The sequence below is a fragment of the Kogia breviceps genome, chromosome 2 (assembly GCF_026419965.1).
Source record: "Kogia breviceps isolate mKogBre1 chromosome 2, mKogBre1 haplotype 1, whole genome shotgun sequence".
Lineage (NCBI taxonomy): Eukaryota > Metazoa > Chordata > Mammalia > Artiodactyla > Physeteridae > Kogia > Kogia breviceps.
The window spans coordinates 14,369,135-14,395,716 of record NC_081311.1 but is presented as its reverse complement, the minus strand read 5'-3'; the positions used below and the strand labels follow the sequence as shown (position 1 = coordinate 14,395,716).

General features: G+C 43.8%; 1 protein-coding gene across 4 annotated transcripts in view; it reads right to left on the bottom strand.

Annotated features, from left to right (window-relative positions):
- The window catches only part of GFRA1 (GDNF family receptor alpha 1), a 255,364-nt gene that overhangs the window by 213,384 nt on the left and 15,398 nt on the right, over window positions 1-26,582 (bottom strand). For 2 of the 4 annotated variants that reach the window (XM_067024578.1, XM_059054374.2), the window contains exons 1-4: window positions 5,976-6,059; window positions 5,382-5,675; window positions 4,213-4,506; window positions 2,942-3,025 (exon numbers count right to left, since the gene is read on the bottom strand). In XM_067024578.1, the coding sequence (XP_066880679.1) occupies window positions 2,942-3,025; window positions 4,213-4,506; window positions 5,382-5,421 (418 nt within the window). In that variant the 5' untranslated portion in view covers window positions 5,422-5,675; window positions 5,976-6,059. Of the gene's footprint in view, window positions 1-2,941; window positions 3,026-4,212; window positions 4,507-5,381; window positions 5,676-5,975; window positions 6,060-6,253; window positions 6,274-26,582 lie in introns of those variants that run through there. The other 2 variants (XM_067024580.1, XM_067024579.1) reach the window with 2 other exon arrangements.

Sequence of the window (26,582 nt, the reverse complement as noted above, 5' to 3'; positions counted from 1 at the left end):
TTCCACCTTATTTTTGTCCCCTTCCTTGTTCCCGCCATGGATAATACCTCAATATGGCCTTTTAACTGGTGATCAAGTAAACAATGGCAAAGATGGCTATGGGTTTGAAGAGTCCAAAGAAAATGGAAACTCAAGAACGTCAAACATGTCTTGTTCGGTGAGAGGATTCAGCTCGCACTTAGTGGATGTGGATAAACATCCTCTTCCCCTTGGGCAGAGGGATCCAAATATGAAAACTCTGATTACGACCCTATCTGTAAAAGGCAAAGGCCCTGTTGTCCTGGTCTCCTCAGAGACACTCTCAAGACAGAGACACTCTCAACAACAGCAACACTCATCATCCTGATCCTCTGTCCCTCTCCGTCCTACAAATGCCAAACTGGATAATATGCATTACTCAATGACTTAAAACCTCTCAAGGCTCCCTTTGGCTTTCCTATACCCACTTAGGAACACGGTCACTGTCAGAGGTCAAAGCTCATTACAGCTGGAACCTAAATCCAATGCCCTTGAGATATAAAATGTAGCTCTAGACAAGACCTTCCTGGCTCTGAGTCATTCGCTATGGCTTCTGGGACCTCGGTAGGCTGGGTCTCACAAACTGACGATCATACTGGCTATGAAAAGACACCAGCTTGAGAGAGGGATCCCAAAGAACGAATGAGGGGGACCTGGTCCACGTGGAAGAATTTCTGACACTCATCAAAGAAATCCAGACAAGCCAGTGGTATCCGAGAATGATCAAGTCACTTTAAGTGGAGAATGAATGCTAGGGTTGAAAATGCAAATGTAGGAGCACAGAGGAGGGATTCTGAAGGTGTCCTCAATCTTCCCTCAGAATCATGGGCTGTTAGGACTGGAGATTTTTACTCCAATGGCCTCATTATACCAAGAAAAGAGAGACCCAGAGAGGGGGAAATGAGTCTACTACAGCCCTATAGCTCAGAACAGTTTTGAAATTAAAACCCAAATGAACCTTCCTCCTTACCTACTTCCTCACCCTCACTCTCCCTGGGGAGGTTCGTATCCTTCCAGGCACCAGTACAAAGACTGAGGAGTGATGCTTCCGTGGGGCACGCAGCCAGCGAGAGGCACTGCCCCTCGCGGTGCTAGGAAGGCCAGGTTGGTTTCTGGCACCCCATCCTAGTTCCTCCTGACCTGCTCCCAAGAGAGCTCAGATGGTCATATACTCTTGTCTGTGCATTCCCGCCTCACTGCCTTCAGCCACTGTCCTGGCTGGGCCAAAGGGACAGACAGCATTAATAGGGATTTGCGGTGGAAATTATCAGCATTACTCAGGATAATATATGAACACCTCTGAAACTAAACTTGTCCCCTTATATTTTATCCTGAAACAGACCACACACACACACACACACACACACACACACACACACACACACACACTTTTCCTCCGAACCTAAAGCATAATATAGAGGAGTGCTTCTCAAGCTTCATGTGCATATGAAGCACCCAGCCCAGGGATATTCTTAAAATGCAAATTCTCATTCAGTAGCTCTGGGATGGAGCCTGAGATTCCACACTTCTACCAAACTCCCAGGTGATGTCCGTGCTGCTGGTCTGAGGACCACGTTCTGAGTAGCAAGAGGCAGATGTTGCAAAATCTTGCAAACACATATAGGTTTAAATTCTCGTTCCACCAATTAGGAGCTCTGTGATCTTGGGCTGGTTTCCTAGGTTCACCCTACCTCAATCATCTCATCTCTAAAATGGAAATAACAATATCTAAGATGCACTTGATGATGACTACATAAGTGAATCATGAAGAGATCTTAAACAGTACCTGGCATATAATAAGAGCTTAATAAATGTCAATTGCTGGCTGCCTCTAAGATTCGCGAGGGCAGATATGACATCTGTCTGGCTCACTGCCAAAATCCCAAAGGTGAGAATGTATGTAAAATGGATGTCCGTGAATGAATGAATGAATGAATGTGTGTATAAAACACCCACACATAATTTCAGTATTTACATACTTCCTTGGTTCTATGTCTTTCTGCAGGAAAACATAAAACATTTAGAACACCAGAACACTCTCACCAGTACGAAACCACCATATCTCATAGAAAGAAATTCAACATGAACCATCATGTTTAACCACCAAGAAACATACAATTTGTGATGGCTATATATACTTGAGAAAAAGTCTTAACTGTAAACAAAAAAAGTCAACATCAGTCTGAAATCTGTATGTCATTAAGGGAAATCACTGCCTTACTCATTATTTATGGGGCTGTCTGAATGCAGATGTTATGAAAAACTTAATTCGAAAACTAAGGTCACTTCCAAACCACATGTAGATTTGCAAAGAGAGACAAAACAGACTATGGGAATTGAGACCACTTTTGAAAGGGCAGTAATACATTCTCCTGTATATGTACACACTTGCTCAGGAAAAATTAGAAACAAAAAAAAAACTGTTAACAAATGGTTGAGCTTAATCTTTTAAATCAAAGGCAGACAAGTGAGTCCATCCAAAATTCTCCAACAATCTAAGATTATCTTCAGACGTCTCGTAAAGTAAAGTGGCATCATTTAAACATATCCCATTTCCAGGGAGGCACTGTGTACAGTACGCAGCAAGAAGGGAATACGATTGCCACCTACAGACGGAAGTGGCACTCCCTTTGCAAGAGTTGGCCAATCATATTTCAATGAGGAAGAAAAAATTCAACGAAGTCACCTCCTTCCAACCTCTCTCAAACCACCACACAACATTACTTCATTTAGAATTACTTTCAAGTCATACAATCATCTCTAGGCATTCTGCCTCTTCATTATCATCATCCTATTTCTAATTTCCCAGAAACACTGTGCCATTCATCTATCTACTTATACACTACTTGAGAGCCAAAGAGAACGTAAGCCAATGGATTTCAAGCAGGCGAAGGCATCAGAGTGGAAGTATAAATCTGCTTACCTGGTATGAATGGGACTGCCCGGAATATATCAGACAATCTGCTGTTAACTGGTTCATATGGGGAATCTTCAAGCAGATCATTTCCTAAAAACAACAGAAAGATTGGGCTCAGATATAGACATATTTCAGTCAGTTTTTGTTACTGAATCTGAATTCTAATTATGTTATGAGTGTGTAATAAAAAGATGCTGAAACTTTCAAAGATGTCAAATGCATCTATTTGGCTCTGGGTATTTCTTTTCATTCTCCCTGCCTCTGTTGTCCTTGCTCTCCCCATAGTGCCATGAAAACATTGGACAGCAACCCAGCCTGATCTTGCCAGAAAACTCTCCCACTCTTTGCAAAGGAATGAAATCAGAGAGGAAGGAACCAGTGACATCACAAGCCCAGCTTGCCTCCGGGAGCCAATAGAAGAGAGCTGGCCCCAAAGCTGGTTCTTTTTCTTACTCCCCCAAAATGGCATGCAGTCAGAAAGCAGGTACCCTGGCTAATAAACACTCAGTCTCTGAAACAGGTTTTCATTAATGGGCGCTGGAGGAAGGGGCAGCTGAGAGGTCAAATCTGTACATTACAATTTTTCAGCCTGAGACTCAGTGGAGAATGAATGCACTGAATGTTTGAGTTAGATTTATAAACGTGAGCCACCTCTGGCACACAAGGACCAAAAAAACTGCCCTTGTCTTGGATGACTGTGACAAGTAGACCTTTCCCTCTCTGAGCCACTTCTGCATTAACCAAGGCTGAGCTACACCAGCTGGTTTAAGACTCAGCTAATCTAGGATGACAACATTTTGTTTCCCACATCTGCCTTTGATCAGGCTTGAGGGGGGTAAAGATAGAATAGCTTCCCCTGGACCTTTCATTCTCAATTCTTTATCTTATGTCAGTATAGATAGAAGGAAAGAAGAGAGGGGCAAACTCCAGGCAAGACGCAGTGCAAGCCTTTGGATTATTCTGTGAAGCTCGCTCTCCTCACTGGAGAGAAGTTGCACGTTCCTTGGCGTGGCCTTTAACGGATTCCTACTCCGATGTTCTGACCAGGTTTCAAAGAGGTCAGCGGGGTCCCTGGGATGTCCCTTCACCCCCTCACGGGTTTTCCAACAACCAGGCCGGCAGCAAACACCAGCTGCCCACGTCCCTGGGGGCCAATGAAAGGTCCTCGTTCTGCAGCTGGCGAGAAGTGAGTGGAGGATGAGGTCAGCCGGACCCCGGGCCTAGGGACCCGCCTGCCTTCAGGGGCTGGGGGAGGGGGGAAGAAGACGGTCGCGTACCCTGCAGGCTCTGGTACATGCTCCAGTAGATGCGCAGACAGTTCTTCTCCTTCTTCATACCCCGCTTGCAGCGGCAGTTGTAAAGCGACTTCTGTTTGAGGGCCTCCATGGCGCTGCGGCACTCGTCCTTGGCCTCCAGGCCCGATGTCAAGCTGAAGTTGGTCTCCTTGCCCGCCACGCACTGCCTGAGCGTGCGGTACTTGGTGCTGCAGCTCTGCTCCTTCAAGCACTGATCGCTGGCTTTCACGCAGTCCAAGCGGTCCCCGCCGCTGACCTCGGCCGACAGGAGCACGTCTTGGGGGGAGGGGAGGGAGCGTGAGTGCGGCTGGGCTGGGGCGCGGTGCGCCAGCCGTGGGGGAGGACGCGCGCAGGAGCAGCCTTCTGCGGCCCCCGGCTCCCGGAGCGCGTCCGCCCCCCTACGCCTGGGAGTCCATCTTCCCGCCCGGGCACCTCCTGCCGCTAGTCTCCCCCCACCCAACCCCCGGGGCGCCCCGAGGCTTTGCGGACTTTTCGCGGCTTGCCCGCGAGCCAACACTGCCCACCGCGCGTGCAGGCTCTGCCGCCCCGGGACCGACCAGCGTCAGCGGCTGCTCGGCCTCCAGGGCCGCCCTCCCGCCGTCCCCGGCTCCAGCCACTCTCTCGGCCCGGCCCGACTGAAGCCCGGGGGCTTTCGGCAGGGGAGAACGGCGGCGGGCTGGGAGTCGCACGCAGAGAGGGCGAGCCCTGATACCCGGCCCGCCTGGCGGGGAGCACCGAGATGTTATTCTGGGAAAAGTTTTCCCTTCCAAGTTTGCTCTCCTGGCCCGGCTCTCGCCCACACCCCATCTGCCCCCCGGCGCCTCCGCAAGCTCCCCGGGACTTGCAAGGGGCGTCGGGCTTGGGGCTGGAGGGCTTGGACGCTTTAATTTCCCGCCAGGCTAGGTCATTAAAAACGTAGGAAACAAAAACCAAGGGAGAAAAGCTGCGGGCAAGTGCCTCGCCGCCCCTGCCCCACCCCCCAGCCCGGGGTGCTGAGGATTCAGGATGCCCTTCCCCAAAACGAAACTTCACCGTCCCACACCCACCAAGCCCGCGCCGCAATCTTTTTTCGGGGGGCGGCTGGGGGGCTGCCTCTAGTACTCTCCAAGAAGACTCAGCGGATAAGAAAGCTAGCGGCGGCCTCGACTTACCCAGAAGCGGCAGTACGAAGTACAGGGTCGCCAAGAACATGGTGCCGGCGCGCAGCTGGTCCCCGCCCCCCCGAAAATCCAGAGCTGCCGCTGGGTCTCGCTGAGGGAGCTCAGCATGAAACGATCCCCGGACGGCCGCGCTGCTCTGGCCGCCCAAAGTTCAGCTCCATCCAATGCGAGAGGAAACTCCCCGGTCCGTCCGCCGCCACCGCCGCCGGCGACTGAGCTCCGGGCGGGCTGCTGGCGAGAGGGCGGGAGGCGGTTCCGCTTTTAGGGGTTCAGGTCCGACCCAACCTGGAAGGGAGAACGCGCTTTGAAACGAGAGCGGAGAGTGCTGGAGCTTCCCCCGCCCCTCTGCCTTCCCCTGCTCCCGCCTAGGGGGACTTTTTAGCGCCTGGGTGAGGGCCCACCCCCTGCCCGGGTCGGGGCGCGGGGAGGGGGTGCCGGGGGTGCATGTGCGTGTATTCCGGGGAGCCGCCTGCACGGGCAAGGTGGAGGCTGGAGAGGTCGGAGGCGGGCTCCCGAAGTCCAAGGGGGTGTCTGTTGGGTCCAACCCAAGAGGCTGAACGCAAGCAAATAAATAAATAACGTTACTTTCCGAGCGGGGCGAGCGGAGCCGGCCGCTGCCTGGAGTCTAAGCACTCGGCGGCGGCAGCTCTTTCTCGCGGAAAAAGCCCCTTCTCCCGGGAAGTTCGCCACCCCCCTCGTCGCGCCAGCTCGCTCGCTCAGCCAGCCCTCCCCACCCAAACCACCAATCGCTGCCCCTCATCGCTGTATCCCCTCCTCCCCGGGCTCGCCTCCGTTCCGAGGCAGCCTGGAGAGGGGGAACCTACGTCCCGGTTGGGGCCGAAACCCGGCTCCTGCGCCCCTACCCGCCGCTCGGTCCTCTGCTTGCTCCCGGGCGTCCGCGCCGCGCACGCACTAGCCCAGCGCCCTGGCGTCCGGCGCATCAACGCTGCCACCCAGACCGAGCGCACGGGCCCGCAGCCCCGGAGCGCCAGGGCAGGTGCAGCCCCGCGCCGCGCACGCCCCTGGGCCCAAAGTTGAGGGGCGCCTACAAGAAGGGTAGAGGGGAGCGGGGGAGCGGCGACGGGTTCCCAAGCCGAGAGAATGAGAAAACTCTCTCCAAATGCCACCAACCTTGGTTCAATCGACCGTTTCCAGCTGCGGCGAGAAGCCAGTTTATTTATTTATTTATGTATTGGGGCGGGGAGGGGGGGTTCTCGCCCTCTCCTTCCCTTTCCAGGCTCACGTCTCTGCGCTACGAAGAAAGATGCACTAATCTCCGAGAGCTCAGAAGACAGAGTTGGGCCAGGATGATTTCCCAGCAGAGCCCCGGCTCGGATGCCCTTTAGGGATGTTAGTGTTTATTGGGAGATGCGCGGCTGGCAGCGGGTTCCGAGGCCAGAGTTTTTTGCCAGAGGCCCCTCCGCCTGCTCCTGCCCCTGCCACCCCGTAGCACACCGCCAGCCCCCTCTGATACTCGCCGGCAGGGACGCCGCAGATATACACACACTCGCGGGCGGTGGGGCCCGGAGCCAGATCCCGCCGGCGCGCACAGGACGCACAGAGCTCTGCAGCCGGCCGCTAGCGCTGCTAGTCTCTGTGTGTGTGTCTGTCTCTCTCTCTCTGTCTCTCTTACACACACGAGGGCACAATGCACAAGGGCTCTTTCTTCGTCCTAGCGCAATCAAGCCAGACCCTTCTTCCGAACATAAAGTTTTTCCGTACGTCACTCGCGGCTGTGACTCAAGACTTGGCGTGTTAAAAACACACACAGACCCAGGCCCTCGGAGCTGCGATCGCGGGATGCGTCCACCCAATCATCCACGCCAACGCTCTCACACTCACACATGCACACGCAGCCTTTATCTCTCTCCTCGAGCTAGTACAAGGAGACAAAAGCGGAACCCCTGACCCACTGCATTTAAACCGCGTCAGACCTGGCTTTGGGAAATTTATAAACGGACCTCCATCTTGGCTGTTTCAAAAGTGAATTTTAAAATAATAATAAATTTAAAGGTTCAACACACGCACAGCCCTTCACCCCAATCCTTGGGACCACTCGTTCTCAGCCGGGCTGCCGACCCCCCGACCGCGCCCTGAACACACGCTCCCCTCCTCACACCCCCGGGGGGGGGGCGCCCGGGACACCGAAGTCTACACTGTGTCCAGAGAGGGGTCTGGGAAACAGCCCGCAGTGGCAAGCTCATCCAGCCGTTCAGGACTTGTATTGGGGATCTTTGCTGATGTCTAAGTTCATCTCTTAGGGAAACAGAGTTTGAATCAAGGGTGGGTGAGACCAGCTGTCAAATATGCAAACCCATCGTACTAGACAATGGGCTGCCGAGGAGAGAAAAGATCGAGGGGTGGGGCTGGGGGTAATTGAAAAGGGCAAGGGCTTTGGTTGAAGTTTGAAACCCGGGTGTAAGAGCGGCGAGAAAAGGAGGAGGAAAGGGGAGGGCTGGGTAGCTCTCCATTCAACTAGACATCAGCCAGGCGCGCCCCTTGCTGCTGCGGCGGCCACTCTCTTGCGTGCGGCGCTTTGTTTGGAGTGTGTCTGCACGTCGACTGGCGCCCCAAACCCCAGGGACATCCCACGGATCTGCGCTCCTGTGCACGTGTTCCTCGGGGGCAGGTATGAGGAGACTGAAGCCCTCATCAAGCACCCCCTTCCTCGCGCGCGCGAACACACACGCGTAGTCACACCACACACGGATTCCTTGTTCAGTGTATCAGTTTACACTTGGTTGTTGAGTAAACAAAGCAAACATATGTCACATTTTCGCGACAGATGGTTCAAACCAAGGGCTACTTAAGTTCTCTTTCTCCGGCAGTGGTTAACAGTCTAAGTTACAGAGTGGACTAACGGAAATGTGATTGTCTTCCAATCAGCTTCTTCACGTTAAAGAAGTTTATTCCCATATTTTCACACACAAACTAGACAAATCCTGGGGAGGTGGTTTTAGTGAGAGAAGTGCGGAAATGTGAATCAAGAGTTTGTCTGAAGTCTGTTTCTCCATGAACACCCAAAACATAAAATCCTCTTTCATCATTCCTTTTCATAAGCAGAGATGAATGTCTCCCTTTGGAAAAATCAGTCATTGGAATCCCAATTTTCAGTGGATGGCCTATAGCCTATCACTGCTGACCATGTGGGATGGTTGGATGACAATGAGATTTCATTTAAGGACATCATCTGCATCTTTTTAAAGTGTTCTTTGTTTAGAAATGATCCTATGTTTTCCTACCATTCCACAGGCATCTTTTAAATAAAATTTTAATAGCGAGCAGAAAGGGTGGAATAAAAGGTCTCCAAATGTAAAATATGGGACTTCTTTTAAAATATTTGTAGCTTCAAGATATTTCTGAACTATTCACTCACACCAGTCTTCGTAAAGTTCTTACTGATGATGAAAACAGACTTTTTTTTAATAAACCACAAAGTATATACTGTGTTGTCTCTACTACTACTACAGTAGTAGTAGTCACTAGCCATGAGGCTATTTCAATGAAAATTAAATAAAAGAAAAATGCAGTTCTTCAGTAGCACTAGCTACATTTCAAGTGCTCAATAGCCCCCTGTGGCTAGTGGATACCACACTGGACAGCACAGATATAGAACTTTTCCATCATCACAGAAAGTTCTGTTGAACAGCACTACTCTATAATGTTGGTGTGAAATTAGTCAATGTGGTGTATTTCTAAAGTTCCTAGAATACTAGAACAGGGCAGGCATAAAGTGAGGGTTTTATAAGGAGCAGCAATAGTAGTTAAGGTTGTTGTGATGATGATGATGATGTTAATCTTTTGAGAAAGTTGGAAAATCCATGAAAACACAGCCCACTGCTGTGTCTCAGAAGGAGATCAGCAAGCAAAGAAGCTGAGGAAAGGGGAATGATCTCCCAAGGATAGCTGTGTATGGAAAGATGTGGCCCTTACTCCATGCTAAGACTTCTTGTAGTAGGAGCTAATAATAATTAAAAAAAAAAAACTCTCTTCTTTACAACCATACCCACCACTTTCTAAAAGTAAAACTAAGAGAAATACATGGCTGGAAAGCTCTTGGAATATAGACGACAGAAATGCAGTGTGAATTACCGTATTAGTATTATCTCTGTTTCCTTGGAGCTTATCTGTTCCCATGTGTACAGGACTGATCTCGGGATGAAAGGTGACATTGAAATATCAAATATTGTTAATAATTAGAGAGGTTCATGCCATCCTCAGTGACATGTTTTCTCAGTGGGAAATTGGTTTTAATGCTACAAAATTAGGTTCAATCCACCCATAAGCACATGAAGTAAGCAATTTTCTTGCATTTCTTGATGTAAGTGTATTTTTGTAAGTTAACAGTTGAGTCGTGGCGAGTATGACAGTTTTATTCCATGCAGTATTTTGTCTCCTACTTTCATTGCCTTGGCCCTATACAGTATAATGCAAAATACATTCATTTTGTCAAATTATACTGCTCAAAAATCACTCAAGGTTTTTTTTTTTTAACTCAAACTAGTCTATCAAAGTATTTGACATTAGACAGTTTGACAGGCTTACCTCCATAGCTACACAAAACCATTCATTATTACCTAAACGTGCCATGCATTTTTTTTTTTTTTTTTTTTTTTTTTTGCTGCAACATCTTTGCCTATGCTGTTCCATCTGCTTCATATACACTTCATCCTGACCGATGAATATGGGAAGATCCAGCCCAGCTTTAACAGGCCACTGAGGAGAGCGAGGACTCCTGTTGGAAGAATCATTCTCTGTAGTGGGTACTCTCACTGACTAGTTGGAATCGTTATTACAGCGGTTGTGACATTGCATTGTAGTTGGTTGCTATATCTGTATCGTCAACTGGAATGTGAGTTCCTTGAAGGCAGGAAGATGTTCTATTCATTTTATTTTTGCATCCCCAGCATTTAGACTGATAAATGACACACAGTCACCTCCAATAAATGTATACTGATTGCATGAATAATAAGTGATGCTGTTTCTCATTTTCCTCTGACACAACAATTCTACTGACAGGTTTACATAAAATCCCTTTACTATAGGAATAGCACTAAATATAAGTACCTCATGCAGTTACTGGTATTGCTGTTCCAATAATAGTATCAAATATGTATTATTCCTTTGGGCATTTGACATTTACTTTTTTTAAAAACAAAACCCATTATTGTAATAGAATGCTCTTTTTCTGGTTCACTTTAATATTAACGTATGACATATTTCATTTCTGGGAAATGATAGCTTGCCTTAGGTCATATTTTAAGGCATAAAGCCAGAGGCAGAGTAAAGTTCCCACCTGAAGTTCTCTAATCATCTACAAATGTGTCTCTCTCTGGGAGAGAAGGATTTAGAAGGGCCAGATTGCAGCTACCCTGGAGCCTTCATCCTCGAAGGCAAATTTTTAAAAGTCAAGTTCACCCAAAAGTGTTAAGAATTCTTTTATAAACACACAAGACCTTGTGTAATCTTTTAGGAAAATGAAAAAATAGTATTCATCCAAACCCAGAAGGCTGGTGTCACGGTCTGTATGCTGACATGATCTAACCTTCTAGGGCTGTACTTCAACATTTGCCCTTTGGCAATACAGGAAGAGCCAGTTGCTTTCAGATTTCAGAGCCCTTTTCCAGGCTGACTATATTAAGACGTGTCTTTTGAACATTATTTGCAAATGGAGGCTTCTTATTGGCTGTCAAGGTGCCTGACCCCTAGGACCCTATCTTAGGAAACCTCTCTTCCTCCTTAGTTTTCAAGTCATTTTCATTTCTTAGTAGTAATAAGCCAGTGCAAGGGTTTTAATGCATTTGTGAAAGAATATTGCATTTCGTGAGAGTTTGAGTCATCTGTACTTTGGCCTTATGCCACAAAATGCATTCAAGGTGTGCAGCCCTGATGAAATAAAGTACTTGTCATGTCTTATTGCTTGGATAGATGGCAAAAGATACCCCATCTGCAGGGGACTTGCAAGGTTCTCTTAGTGATTGCCAAAGGTGCTGGATGAAAAGCCCTGTACATTTCATTCCTCTTCATCCAAAAAGGATGGGGAAAGGCTGCACTGAGGAAACACCTTTTCTCTCCACTACTCTCCTAATAAGGCCTAAACCCTGTTCCAGTGGGACTGTTCCTTCATAAGGACAAGAGGGAAGCTTAATCCCCAGCTTTGTCCAGTAATTAGCCTCTCTCTCCGGAGGCAGCAAACACAGATGCCGATCCGGATGAGCTTTTGGGACGTGGAATGAAAACGAGACTGAAAACACTGACTCATTTCTTCAGAAGCCTTTTAGCAGCCTTTAAGGCAGTAAAAACTTCTGACTTCTATCGCTACTTATTAGGTCTGAAGTGGTGGGAGGGGGCCTCTCCAAGCAGTGATGAAGCCGGGAAGCAGCAAAGGTGACCAAAAACCTGGGAGGGAGTGGTTCAGAGGCCCTGCCTGCAACAATGAAAAGCTCTGTAGTGAAGCACATCCTTGTCCTGGCACTTAACAGGCGTCGTTCAATAAATGCCATGGAAATGCACTGTTTACCAAAACCCAAACCTCTGGCAGCACTGCAGTAGGAGCCCACTAACACAATTAGCTGGCAGTTCATGATGAAGCCCCCACCAGAACTAATTAAGCCAGCAGTGCTCATAGCGCAGAGGATTTGGGCCTGTTTTAGAGCATCTATTGTGACATCATTTAAAAGTCATTTCAAACTCATCCAAAACTGTTGGTCTGATAACAAAGGTAGTGTAACGTTCTTCGAGTTGTTGATTTTATTTTCCCCTGTCAAAAATCTGACAAAAGTCAGTTGAAACTGTGAAGGAAAAAACATCACACGATCTGAGGTTTTCCCCAGATTTAAAGTATCTGGAAGGAATGACAAATCTGGTATATAGATTATTCTAGCACAAAAGTGAATTAAGATAGTCTAGGAGATACACTAGCACAATGAATATATGAGGCTGCCCTTGACACAGTTCATAAATTTGAGGCCATGACAAAGAATTAACATGCGATCAATTTGGTTTTGATCTGAATTATCTGTTAAGCTTAAAATACAGAAGGATCAATAGGATGGATATTTGTGTGAGTGCTTTATCTACACATAACCCATATTAAGAGACTAAAAGAATTTCTTCTTTTCCCATCCCTAGAGGATCTCTTGGTGGAAAAGCCCCTCTAGCCTTCAATATTTTGCCTCAAGTGTCAGTAGAGATTCACCTTTACTCTCTAAGATTTCATTGATTGCTCAATTGATTTGTGGTCTGATTACTTTGGTTGATTTATTTATTTTCTTGTATCTCTCCAGTACTGGGGATGGTACTGTGATGTACACTGCAAAGGATGCAGGTAAATGATCTCAGCTAAGGTCAGACCCAAATGCTTCCTTGCCAATGGTAGAGAGCCCTAAATACCCCCTAGGATTCTCCTCTCGTCCTTCTAAAGTAGTGCCTTTCAAATTGCAGGCCACTTTCCATTCATTCATCACAAAAAACATTTGTGAAATATAAAAATTCATTACACAAAGAAGGGGTAAAAATAGTTTCTAAACAGTTTTAATTTCTGTATGGGTATGATGTCTGTATTGTATTGTCACGTAGAATATGTTTCTTATTGTGAATCATGGTTTAAAACCTTGAAAATCACTGCTTTATATTAATCATACTCTGATTTTTATTTGGACACCTGGCCTGCCAGAATAAAGACTATACTTCCGAGCCTCAGTTGCAGCCAGTGGTGGTCCTGTGGCCTGGAACCTATGAATTCGATGTAACAGAAATGACGTGAAGAATCTCGGAGTGCCAGCCTTACTCTCCGTTTTTCTGTTGTCTTCTATGCTGCTGCTTGATGTGCTACGTTTGACCAGGCAGGTGAGAATAGCAACTAGAGATAGCAGAGCAGCAAACAGAAGGGACTTGAGTCCCAGGATGGCCTCCTGGAGCAAAGCTGTCTGCCTACCCTGGACCTTCCACCTCCATACTATTATGTGGGAGACAAATAAACTTGTCTTATTTAAGTCACTGTTATACTGGGTCTCCAATACAAGCAGGCAATCTTCTGGAACTAGTACATCCAATTTTTAATGAAAGAAGTGAAAGAAGAAAAAATAAAGTCAACAGTTATTGCCTGAGTCTCTATCATGGACCAGCCCCCTGCTAGGTTGCTGTGGGAAATACGGAAGAATGTTGGCACTGCAGGAAAGTGTAATCTCATTGATGAGCTGTATATCTCAAATGATCAATATGGTAAAGGAGTGTAGGGTGAAATGTCAACACGAATGGAAATAAAAAATAAAGCTCTACAGAGTCAGAAGAGATAGGTAGAAAAGTAGAAAATGAGTGGATGCATGGACTTGAGAAAAGGGGAAAAGAGAGGGTAATAGAGTAGCAGGAATGTTCCTAAAGAGGTTTTCAACTACTCCAAAGAACTGGAATGAAACCAAAGACCCCCAAATAGAAGTGGTATGTCCCTTTATCCCAGGTCTCCCCAGACCACCCCTCTACAGCATTCAAGCAAGGCTATCAGCAGAGGTCCGTGCTATGGCCAAGTGGCCCATCAACAGACTTTCTCCTTATCTAGACACAGACTCACTCCCATTTGTCAAAAGCCCTTGTTACCCCTTGTTACCGTCATGACAGACCAACAAGGCTCCCTTGTTTGTACCTCATGCAGGGACAGGATGTTATTCTTGTGGAAAGTTATTCTGGATTTGGTGAGAATGGCTTCCCTAGGGGGTCCCAACCATCCCACCCAGACATACCTCCACTTTAGGAGGCATTGGTGTCCTTCTGCCTTATTCTACAAGATTTCGATGCGGTTCCTAGTATTGCTTTATGTAATTTGAGCTGCCAGCCACGTGAGTATTCTGGAATTCTGTTTTCTGCATACCACCTCAAAGCCATTTAACATTCTGGCTTCTCAACTTGGAAGATGCATGACTTGGAGATGCCTCACTGGCAAAGCTGGGGCATGTGAAAAGGAAAAGTGTTATTTCAGCAGACTTGCCACAGAGGTATGTGTTAATTAAGTTAATTGTACCGTCAGCGATGCAGACGGTGACAGTAACTGCTCCCCATAATGGGGCTGGGTGATTGCCATCATTTATTAGACGTGCTGGTTTTCTTAAACGCAGTCACTTTTCCTTTTTCTTTAAGTGCACACACACACATTCACACACACACACAATTTATAGTTTACCAACCACTTCCACATGAATTCAACTACATTATTTGATCCTGATACCTACTCTGTGATGGAGAGGTTATTTTCTCTACTGAGCAGATGAGGAAACTGAAGCTCAGAGCTGTCTAGTGACTTGCCAAAGAGTGAACTGCCCAAGGTCACTCAACTTCTTAGTCAAGGAGCCAAGCTCTAAGTCCAGTGTCCCTTCCCATATGCCACAGTGTTTATCGAAGATAACACTTCATGATGCTCTGAAGGTCAAAATTCATATTTTTATATTCTACATTCCCCAGTACATTCAATTGATGTGTTAAATACTAATATAGCTTTGAAAATGATTGGTGAATTGTCTAATTGCTCCCTTCATGAAATACTAAGGTAGTAACCTCTTGAGAACTGATAAAGAACAAACGCCATCTGGACAAATAGAAATTGGATAGTTTGGATTGTTACCCCAGATCCCTTCTCCTACATGCCTCTCCAAAAACATTAGAAGACAGTTGGCTTAACCTGAGTCTGCCACTGTAACTACTGTGAAGACTAAGAAATGGTTAAGAATGTCAAGTCAGTGCAATCTTTCAGTGAACTAACTGGGACTTCTGTTAAATGCATCCAATTCTGATGCATCTGAGTGTGCAAATTGTTCATCAGAGACTTCAGGATAGCTTCCTATCCTACCAAAACGATTCCCTGCTTTGTTGGCTGAGGAACCATCTTTAAGGCTTTGATATACTTAGTGTCCTCTATCAAACACCAACATCCTTGGGAGAGCTAACTTAGAAGTGTTTTCAGTCAATTTCATTTTAGTGTGACTGAGTTTGCAGCCACTTGATTGGAAGGAGAAAGGGCTGCAGCACCAAATTACACCATGTTCTGGAGCATATGAGCATCAAGCTCCCAAAAAGAGACTCATTTCTGGAAACTGGTGGTCAGCTTGGAGTTGGTTTGTAGCAGCAACCCAAATGCTTCTAAAAAAGGTATGATAAATTCCCACTTTTACCTCATGCTCAAGTAAGTTGTAGGAGTAGAGATGGAAAGATTTCTTTGCCACATAGCTGAGACTCACTGTGTGTCATCTTCTACAGGCTTCTTGGAGGAGTCTTCTTAAATTGTTGAACAGAAGAAATCTGAATTCATTGACAATATATCAACTCACCATGAGTTGCAAAGAGTGTTCAGAGAAGCTGATCAGTGTCTGAATTCACTATTCCTTGTTAGTGTAAACACTTATTAGCAAAACTTAATGAGTTGTAGAAAACACACCTTTGGACTGTGCAGAAAAGAGGTAACGTGGCAGGCCTGGAACCAGTATCCTGAGAAAGGCCTTCTTACAAGGTTGGCCCTTGGCTGGAATCAGGGAACTTGGATTTCAGGAGGGTTCCCAGCATTTCCTGGCAGGAATGACTCATCGTACCTAAACAGTTTGTGAAAACAATATGCTTTATCCTGAAGACTCACTTTCCTTCTAGGAGTCTAGAACTTTGGCTCATGCTGGGAAGAGTGTGACTATATGACCAGCCCCCAGTAGAAACCTTGGTCACCAAGTCTCTAGTGAGCTTCCCTGGTAGACAGCACTTCACATGTTGCCACAACCCTTTGCTGGGGGAACTAAACGGGTCCTGTGTGTCTCCTCTGTGAGAGGACTCTGAAGCTTGTGCCTGGTTTCCTTGAACTTTGCCCCTTGTGCCTTTTCCCATCTGATCTTGCTTTGTCTCCCATCACTGTAATAAATCGTGGCCATTAGTACAACTAGCTACTGAATCTTATGCATCTTTTTAGAGAATCGTTGAACCTGGGGGTGGTATGGGGGAGCTTCAATACAGAAATATTCTACATGTAATTCATGAAATGAATAGACAGCAGTATACGATTATGAAGGATTAGGTTGGATCCATCAAGGAAGGAGTGGTTTCATGAGCATGAGACAGGCCCCATGTTTACAAGGGGCCTGAGTTTGGCTTAATGCTCTGCTATCACTATTTTGCAATTCTTCGTAATTTATGAACAAGGGATCCTGCATGTTCATTTTGCATTGGCCTCCACAAATTATGCAACTGGACCTTGATCAGCGTGGTAGTTAACAGAGAAAAGGATGGAATATCTTATCACTCCCAAATGCTTACTCTCTCACCCCTGGCAGTTTTTCACTCAGTTTTCCACAGGGCCTCAACGTCTACCAGTTAGAGATGCACTTTGTGGAGGAGAACGTACAGGAATGTTAAATGGCTGTTAGTTATTCACAACTCAGGGAGAACTTGTTGACTCATTCACTCACTGCATATTTGCCTCCTTAACCCTTAGCTAAGTTCAAAGTCCTGGGTCAGCATTTCCCAAAACGTGTTCTTCAGACTACTGATTCCCAGGAAATGCACTGGGGGAGAAAAGTTTTGTTGTCAAATAAGTTTGGGATGCTCTATCCCCTCTTGGAGTTTAGGATATACATTAGCATATTAAAAACTCTGAAAAGTCTTGCACTGAAATGAGCTGTTTACCTTTGCATTAGCTTCCTAGAGATGACACAACAAAGTGCCACATTTTGGGTGGATTAAACGACAGAAATTGATTGTTTCACAGTTCTGGAGACTGGATGCCCAAGATCAAGTGGTCAGCAGAGTTGGTTCCTTCTGAGAGCTGCAAAGGAGAATCTATTCCATGCCTCTCTCCAACGTCGAATGGTCCTGATGCAGGCACTCTTTGGCATTCTTTGGCTTGAAGATACATCACTCCAATCTCCGCCTTCATGTTCACACTCTTCCCATGTGTGTTTGTCTCTGTGTCCAAAATGTTCTCTTTGTATAAGGACACTAATCATGCTGAATCAGAGCTCACCCTAATGACCTCATCTTCATTTGAGGACCTGTGTAAAGACCCTCTTGCCAGATAAGGTCACATTCTGAGGTACCAGAGGTTATGACTTCAACATAAATTTGGGATGAGTGGGACACAATTCAACTCATAACAAACTTTATCATTATTTCCCCAACATATTTAACTACTTGAGGGCCGAATTCCTGTTAACATCCCATGGAACCAGTGTTTCCCAGCATAGATTGAGAGGTGAAGAGTGGAAAGCTTGTGTGGCTTCCTGGCTACAGCACAGAGCGCCCAGAGGTGAAGAGGAGGATGTGGAGAAGGGCAGACTGGCAGGAGGTCTGGCCGTTGAAGTGGATACGGGCCAGAAACTTCTCTGGATTCTGCCCTCTGCGTAAAGCAGATGTATCAGAGGTTCATCTAGAGTTTCTCAGGGATTCCTAAGCAGGAAAGTGACAGTATTAAACATGGCAGTGGAGATTGGAAAGGGAAGAGGCTGGAGGCAGGGAGACTGAATAATACAGCCTGAGGGGTGTGATGAACTAGAAGCCTAAACCAAGGCAGCTGCAGTGGTGAGGGAGAAGGGCTCCGCTGAAAAGGTAGTAAAATATAAAAGATAGACTCACACATTCATATTCATACATGTATTTTCATATTCAAAAATATATTTGAACATATATATTACATATATTATATTATAATATACATATATTACATACATATGAATATATTATTTTATATATAGTATCTTTATAAAAAGATTTCAGAGGAGATGTCTTTGCCCTTTGAGCCTTTGCTTTGCCTGGCTGGTGGCGCTCAGGAGAAGAGCTCTCAGAGGGCTGGTCTGGGAGAGGTGTCAGGCTGGGAGGACCCTGTTTTGTCCCTCTCAGTGTGCCTGTACCATGAATTCTGAAAGGCAGATGGGGTAACAGGGTCCTGTGTGATCTGCCCCAGCCTCACCTTGCACCCCTCCCCCTCACTTTCCTAAGCTCCAACCGTATTGACCTTCTTTCTGTTCCACCTCAGAGCTTTACAACTTGCTGGTCCCTTAGCCTGGCTCTTGAGGTGGCCCTTCTTTTGTTTGGCTGAACATCATGGCTTCTAAGACCCTTCCTCTGGGAAGCCTTCTCTGCCATCCCCTGGCATTCTCTCACCAGACGTGCAGTCCCTTGTTCAACATGTCTTTTTCCTCTAGACTCCAAGCTCTGTGAGGGCAAAAGCATGTCTGCCATATTCTTGTATCCCCAGCACCCAGCAAGAGCCTGGCTCAAGTAGGCACCCTAAATATAAGATGGGTGAATGAATGATTTACTATACACAGAGAATTTGAAACAATGTAATAATGGAAATAATAAAAACAGTTGAGGGGCTAGATGGTGTGATAGTTTTGAAGTGAGTTTAGAACCCACCCTTACCAAATGACTTTTAAATTTGAAGCCAAAGTCAAATCGTAAAGAGTTTCTATTAATTTAATCTTATCCAAAGAAACTTCCTCCTTCTTAGAAAAAATAAAAGGTATCAAGATTTATTTTAACAGCTTCATAGACTTCAAATTATTTTTATAAAGAAAAGAATAGAACCCTTTGTATAAATACATGTGAGTAGAAATGGCCAGAAACATGTGGATTGCATTTCCCTTCAACTCTCTCGGGTTTGCAAATCAGAAAGAGTGGTTTGGAATAAAATGCATTTTCTATTTTCCTGAAGTCAGTATATTTGGGAAACAGTGATGTTTGAGACGTTCAAGAAACTGAAAATATGCGTGGGTACTTGTTTAAGTACTGTTATTTCCAGAAGTACCTAAAGTGGCTGATAAGAAAGGGGAAGTGGGCATTTAGCATCTGAAAAGAACCAATTCAAAAAAAATTTCTTTTTCTGTGTAGCTTTCACACAAGAGAAATCTCCCTCTGCGTCCCCGCTTGACCACAGTCAATATTTTGAGGGGATGAAGGCAGGAGGAGAGAGTTTACCCAGGCTTTTGTATGCGACTGAGCTGTGGAAACAGGATGAAGATTTTGCTAAATCTGTCCATTAAGTGCCTCTAAGTGCTTTTAAAACATGTCCTAGAGCAGAATGGAGGGCGCAAGAAAGGGAAACTGGGAATTAAGGCTAAATTATAACATTTAAGTGTCTTGAGAGTGGAAATGTCAGGAAAAATAGCAGGAGTGACAAGCAGATAAAACTTCAGATGCTCCACTTACATCTTCTTTTGTTGAGCAGCCCTAAAAGCTGAAAAGTTGTTTTGGTTCTAAAATGGTCAAATTATATAATTTTTGTGGAGTGAGAGTTGATTTTTCTTGATTTCTATCACTATCAGTCTGTATAGTTTTCTCCAGGATGTGCTAGACAAGAATTGAGTGAAAATATACCAACCTAAATGCTTAACATGATTACCAGACATTTTAATAATCTACCACCTCAATAGAAATTTACTCTCTAATTTAGATTTCTGGAGGAACGCTTTCAACATAAAATCAAGAAGCTCAATTACATATAGAAAAAAAAATTAATGGAAGGGAGAAAAAAGTTTCAAAAAAGGAAAGAATTTTTGACATAGAGTATTGGTAATTTTGCATATGGATTAAATAATGTGTAGGTAATATTAACCTATTGATATTTAGAGATGACAATTGAGAGTCATCCACTTTTAGATTTGAAACTGTTACACCAAAGCCATTTGCATCGGAAAGGTGGACTGCTAGAGCCCTCTAGCTGTTAGAAATAATTCTGTCCTTCTGGGTGTAGGTAAATAACCTAACTGCAGAGGCAGTAAATAACTCACCAAGAAGCCTACCGGAAAACAAATAAAAGCATCTGGCATGTCCTCCATTATTGTCTTACCATTTGGGTTGGTAGTAATGTCCACACTACTGTAAGCATCCATGGACATCCATTCTAGCCTGTCATACCCCTGAACTTCTTAACAGGTCAATTATAAAGACACCGCCGCCGCCCTTTCCCCTATTGTCTTGATTGGTTTGAACTAGATAGTCTCCAAAACCCAGAGGTACAGTGAGCGCTATCAAGATGGATGTTTCCATTTTCATAAAAGGAGGGTCTCTCCTAGGGACCTAAGGATACTCTAGACCTTGGGATGAATCAGGGGGTACATACTCATGGCCCATGAATCAATGTGTTTTGTTTGGTTTGCACAGGACTTTTAAAAACTTAAAAAAAAAAACAGGTGTCCTTTATAAATTGTGAAATTTCAGATGGAAATTCGTCTTACCAGCTTTTCTTCAAAAATCACAAGATCTGAGAGCTCTGGATCTGAGTACCCATATAGAACCAACAGGCAAAAGCTAGGTAGCGGTAACCTCCTTTACATGGACTATACATGTTCAGAGCTCTGCAATTCCCACCCCTTTTATTGGATAGTGTAAACCCATCATGCTGAATGTAATTGCATTACCTGCTTGGAGGCTGTAGGTAACTAAGTCTTTAACTCCTGTGGTCTAAACCTTGAATAGTTATACTCTCCCCCTCCTAGTAATAATAATAACAACAAAATAATGCTATTAATAATAAAGCAAGCTTCTGGTAATTGAACTCTTACTATGAGTCAGGCACAGTGGGAGGGACTTTATGTGTACTATCTCAAATCTTCCTATCAAACATCTTAAGACAATTGTTGTATTTATTTACAAATAAGGACTATGAGACTCATGTTCAGATAAAGTAACTCAGTCAATATATAATGAGTGCTACTCTGAGCCAGGCGTTGTGCTCAACGCTGGGAATGCAGTGTTGAACAAGAAAACCAGAGTCCCTGCCCTCGTGGAGCATATAGTCAAATTACAAGCATGATCTCAAAGTGAAAGTGTAGATTGCTATGTTGGGATAAAACAGGGGGGATTTAATGTGGTCTGTATCAGTGTTCTCACATTTTTATAACAGTGTCACCTGGAGGGCTTGCAGGGTCCTGCTGCATTCCTGTCCCTTCCTCTCAATCTTCTGATTTCATAGACCAGAGTGGAAGCCAGGTATCTGCCCTTCCTTTTAAATTGTAGTAAAGTATAGATAACGAGATATTTACCTTTTTAATATTTAACATTTTCAAGTTATTTTTAACAGTTTAATAGCATTAATACATTCACATTGTTGTGCAAGCACTAACACTATCTTCAGAACTTTTTTCATCTTCCTAATCTGAAATTCCATATAATAACTCTCCATTCTCCTCTCTCCCCAGCAGCATAATGTCTATAAGTTTTATCCATGTGGTAGCATGTATCAGAATTTCCTTCCTTTTTGAGGCTGAATAATATTCTATTGTGTGTGTATATATATATATATATATATATACATACACACAATATATTTTCTATTGTGTGTGCATATATACAATATATAATATTTTATTTATCAATTCATCTGTTAACGGACACTTGTGTTGCTTCCACCTTTTGGCTACCACACATAATGCTGCTGTGAACATGGCTGTACAAGTGTCTGTTTGATACTTGTAGGAAACTGCACTTTGATTAACAACCCAGATGAATCTGATACAGGTGGGTCATGAGCCGGACTTTGATAAATGCTGCTCTAGGAGTTAGGGACAGCCTCCCTGAGAAACTGACATTCAAAGAGAGTCTCAGAGCATGAGTAAGAGTTGATCAAGTCAAAGGGAGGCCACAACAATGACCCACAGGCTTGGAAGTGGGGCTCTGACATTCATTTGAAATATACTGAGATTCTGGAATTGACACAAGAACATTCATCAGCCATGAGGACTGTAAATTGGGGTCATAACTTCGTTTAGTACCTAAAACAAGATTATTCGTCAATCATTCCTTTAACAAATATGTGTTAAGTGCCTTCTGTATGCCAGGCGTCTTGCTAGGTACAAGAAATATCATGTGCTCTTTTATCCATTTACTAAGAATGAGCCAGGCACCGTGTTAGATGCTGGAAAGTTACAGAAAACTGTTGCTACATATAATTTTGATAATTGTTTCACAAAATCCACATATATCGCTTATCATTCTTAATAATTTCCCTTCATGCTGATCCCAGGGAGCGTCGAAGGATTATTTAATACGTAAATGCCTCTCTGTAGGAAACTGAGCTGATGACATTAATTTTTTTTTCCTTAGGCATAAGGGAATTATCAGTGGTGATAATTTCTGTGTTTTGGGAGCATTCTTTAGTTCAATCATTAATCCATTCCTTCATTACTGATGAAATATTGGCATTGATTTCTTGGTTTACTCATTTGAGAATGACTCTTCTCACATTTACCAGAGTTCATCAAAGTTATATGAGATTATCTTGACACATTGACTATAAAGATTTTGTTCTTTGAGAGGGAAAATAGAGGAAGATTTTCATGGCTAAATTACTTTGAAAAGATCTGATATTATGAAAAAATGCCTAGTGGGACATGATTTTTTAGATGCTTGAGTCAGAGATAAAGGTTTTAGGCTGAGGGAGACTCAAAGAAATACAGGAGAATGCTTTTCTGAATACTTAAATCATTTAACTTGGGTGATATTTATTATAATATACCTTGTATTATAGGTTACTGTGTGTATTTTTTATTTTACTTCATCAGGTTGCAAGTTTCTTGAAGGTGGGAACTATTTCTTGATCATCTTTGAATGCCTCTCAACAATAGCACTGAGTAACTCACAGTATTGAAAATCTCACAGTGTATTATGTGCTGGATACTTCCTTAGTAAAATGAGAGCCAACAAAAATTCAGTGAACGAAGAAATAAATGAATATAATTCACAGAAAAGCAATTTTGAAAGGAAGCAAAAATGGGTTACTATTTGCTTAAAATTAACACATTTATGTGTTAGAGAAGGTAGGCAGCAAAACAATTATGAAAATGAAAATGTTGCAAATAAACTTCTGTTTTGATTTTTTAAAGAAAAGCAAGACTTTTAGAAGCTTGTGGTTTATCCTTCAAAAAGTGCCCTTCTCAGAAGTGGGAATACTCCTGTCTGGAAGGACAAATCAGACCAAACGCTAGAGTTGGAGAAGTTCAGGACCCCATTTTGCCTGGCATAAAGGGACTGCTCAGAGCGAGTTACAGAATATGACAGCACAGACAGACATATTTCGTAGTCTGTGCACCGAGGAGTCCAGGGGCTCAGACTGACACATGATCAGTTCTTTAGCCAGGGAAAGGGTAAGCAGAGAGAAAGGGATGGAGGACAAGTTGTGCAGAGGGAAAGGAAAGAGGAAGTTTTAACTTGAAGTTTGAAAGGCTCTTTCCCCCCTGTTCCGGGGAGAGAGAAAGAGAATTAAATAAAGCAGTCATATACAATAGAATATTATTCAGCTTTTAAAAAAGGGGGAAGTCCTGCAATGTGCAGTCAAGTGGATGGACCTGGAAGACATTATGCTAAATGAAGTAAGCCAAGTTCAGAAAGACAAAAACTGCATGATCTCACTTATATGTGGAATCTAAAAAAGTCGAATTCACAGAAGCAGAGAGTTAAATGGTGTTTACCAGGGACTGGAGGGTGGGGGGAATGGGGAGATGTCGGTCAAATGGAATAGTTTGAGTTCTGCAGAATGCATAAGTTCTGGAGATCTAATGTACAGCTTGGTGACTATATAGTTAATAATACTATATTGTATGCATGAAATTTGATAAGAGTAGATCTTAAGTGTTTTTACTACACAAAGAAAATTATAGCTAATAAATAAGTCAGCAAAACAAAGATGGAGCCTCGCCAGATTGTTTTAAGTGACTTTGAAATATCTTCTTCTGAAAGAATTGTTTCTAAAAAATATTTTCATATTTGGACATTTTCAGGGGAAAAATTACTGCAATCAAAGTTGTTTATGTTGAAGTTCACATAGGCCTGCTTATCTACCATCCACTATTTCAGAGAGTGAATCGTATCCCAGTTATTGCTTCACTGGTTTTAATGAGAGTTCAAGAAAAATCTTGAATCTGTTTATTTCTATAGATTGTTGGTAACTGAATTCCTAAGCATTTTATAGGACTGCTGATGATTCCTGGGTTTGTTTGGTTTTTTTACCCCTATTTAACCAGAATACTTACTTTTAGGTAAAGTTCATTTGAGGCCAAATTCTATGTGAACTAGGGGAGGCCGAATTAGCCCACTGCTGGAAGAATCTAAGTCAATCGAGAAGACTTGGAAAGATAGAGGGAAGAGTTTGCAGATCGCTCCAGTTCTCTCCAAGTGCAAAAACGCAAAGGTCATGCTGGCTGACATACTGTAATTTAACCACACTATTTCCAGAGAGTATAATGCTTATGCATTTTTAAATCCTGTCTTCTCATGAGGATGACTTAGGGAGTCTGGACAGAAGGGGTTCTCAGTGTATGTCAGCAAATCAAAATCAAGTGTGTAGGCTTCCTTTCAGCTTGTTCTGGGCCATATCTTACAGAACTGGTAGTAAAGTCAGAACACCACCATCTGACACCATCTCATATATCATTCCTGATAACTTCACTGGCTCTGTTAAAAAGAGTGAATTTTTTTTTTGGAAAACTTGGCAATTATCAACATAGGAAAATGACCATGTGGTGCAATTACTTACAGTAATATCTGGTGTCTAAAAGGACACAATCTGAGGTACAACCTTAGTCTCCAGAACACTGAGCTCTGGAGAAAATCTACACTAGGGCAGGCATCTAGTCCTTTCAGTCATCTCCCAATACCTGACACATTGGGGAAGCTTCATAAATGTTTGTGGAGGCAGTGGAATGCATACCATGATACTCTGCAGATAATTGTAGAGCACGTAATTAGGAAGAGCTTTCTAATTCATAAAGCAAGCAGTTGCCCATGTGAAGTGATTACCCAATACAACAATTGTTAATTGCTCAGCCCTTTGGACTAACTCAGCGTTGCCAACAATAGACTCTTTTTACTAGGTTGAAACATATGAAATTGCCAACACTTGACCATTTTTTGATCCCCCAAGTGGCATTTAATAGGGTTCAATATATTCTAATTAACACAGTAGTAGTATTAGTAGTCAGTTGAATCACATGAGATTGCTATTTTTGTAGATCAAACACTGTTGATCACCAACAACCTCAAACAGTTCAACCATAGTAATAAGTATATAATAATTTGTTATTAAATAGCAATAACAGCTCCTGTTACCTACTATTTACCAGGTCCACACATTTTGCTTAGTAGTTTTTATACATTATTTCATTTAATCTTATGAGGTAGGTTCTAATATTATCCCTCAGATTATGCAAATACTCCAGGAAATAGCAAGACACTAAGCAGTTAGTCACTTTCACCTCCTGAGACTAGCTTATCATTGGCCCTAGTGGCATGTTTATAGGGACATAAGGATTGAAAGTTGAAGGCACAAACTTATAGGGAAACAACTTCAGTGAGGTGGGGACTTAGGGCCAGGTTCCAATTCCAGGTGGTGTTTTGTGGAACGAACCTGAATTGCATACATGGTTCCCAATTGGTCTTGAGGTCACAGCTATGACCTGGGAAAGGTAGTGTGTCCACTAGTGGGAGAAAAGACACACATGCACGCACACGCACACGCACACGCAAACACACACACACAAACAGAGAAGATCTCTACAGATTGTGCACTGAAAGCTACTAGGGGGACTGTATGTCTCCGTGTGCCAAGGAAAGTATTGATTTCTGCCTGCTCTCCCTGTGTCATTATTGAAAGTCTCCCAAATCATCCTCAACAGCAGACCTAGAAGTACGGGAATGAGGCGAGTGAGATATTTGCCTAGGGTGCGAAATTTAAGGAATGACAAACAACTCAGCAATCAAGATATATCGTATTTTACAGCAATTTTTTAAAAAAATCTTAAAAATGCAAAAAATCCATGACTAACAAATACCCAAAATTTAAATAAAAGAAGGATCAGTATTACTGATTTTTCCTCTTGCCTCAGGCTCCCATGTGGCTCCACATGGCACTGCTCAAAAGTATCCGAGTTTGAACAATAAATTATATGGTTTCCTAATTTAGAGTACTTCATATAATAGTGGCTAATGCTTACACAGTGATTCCACAATGCCAAGTACTGGTCTAAGTGTTCTACATATATTAACTATAAGGCAAATACTGTTATTACCCCCATTTACAGCTGAGGACCAGGCTTGGAAAGCTTAAGTCGTCTGTGTAAAGTCATACAACTAGGAAGCAAAGGAGTCGAGTTTAGAATCCAGGCAATTTCATCTCCAAAGTTCATAACCATGACTCTAGACATGGCTCCGAGAAAGAGCTTAACACATGTCTCT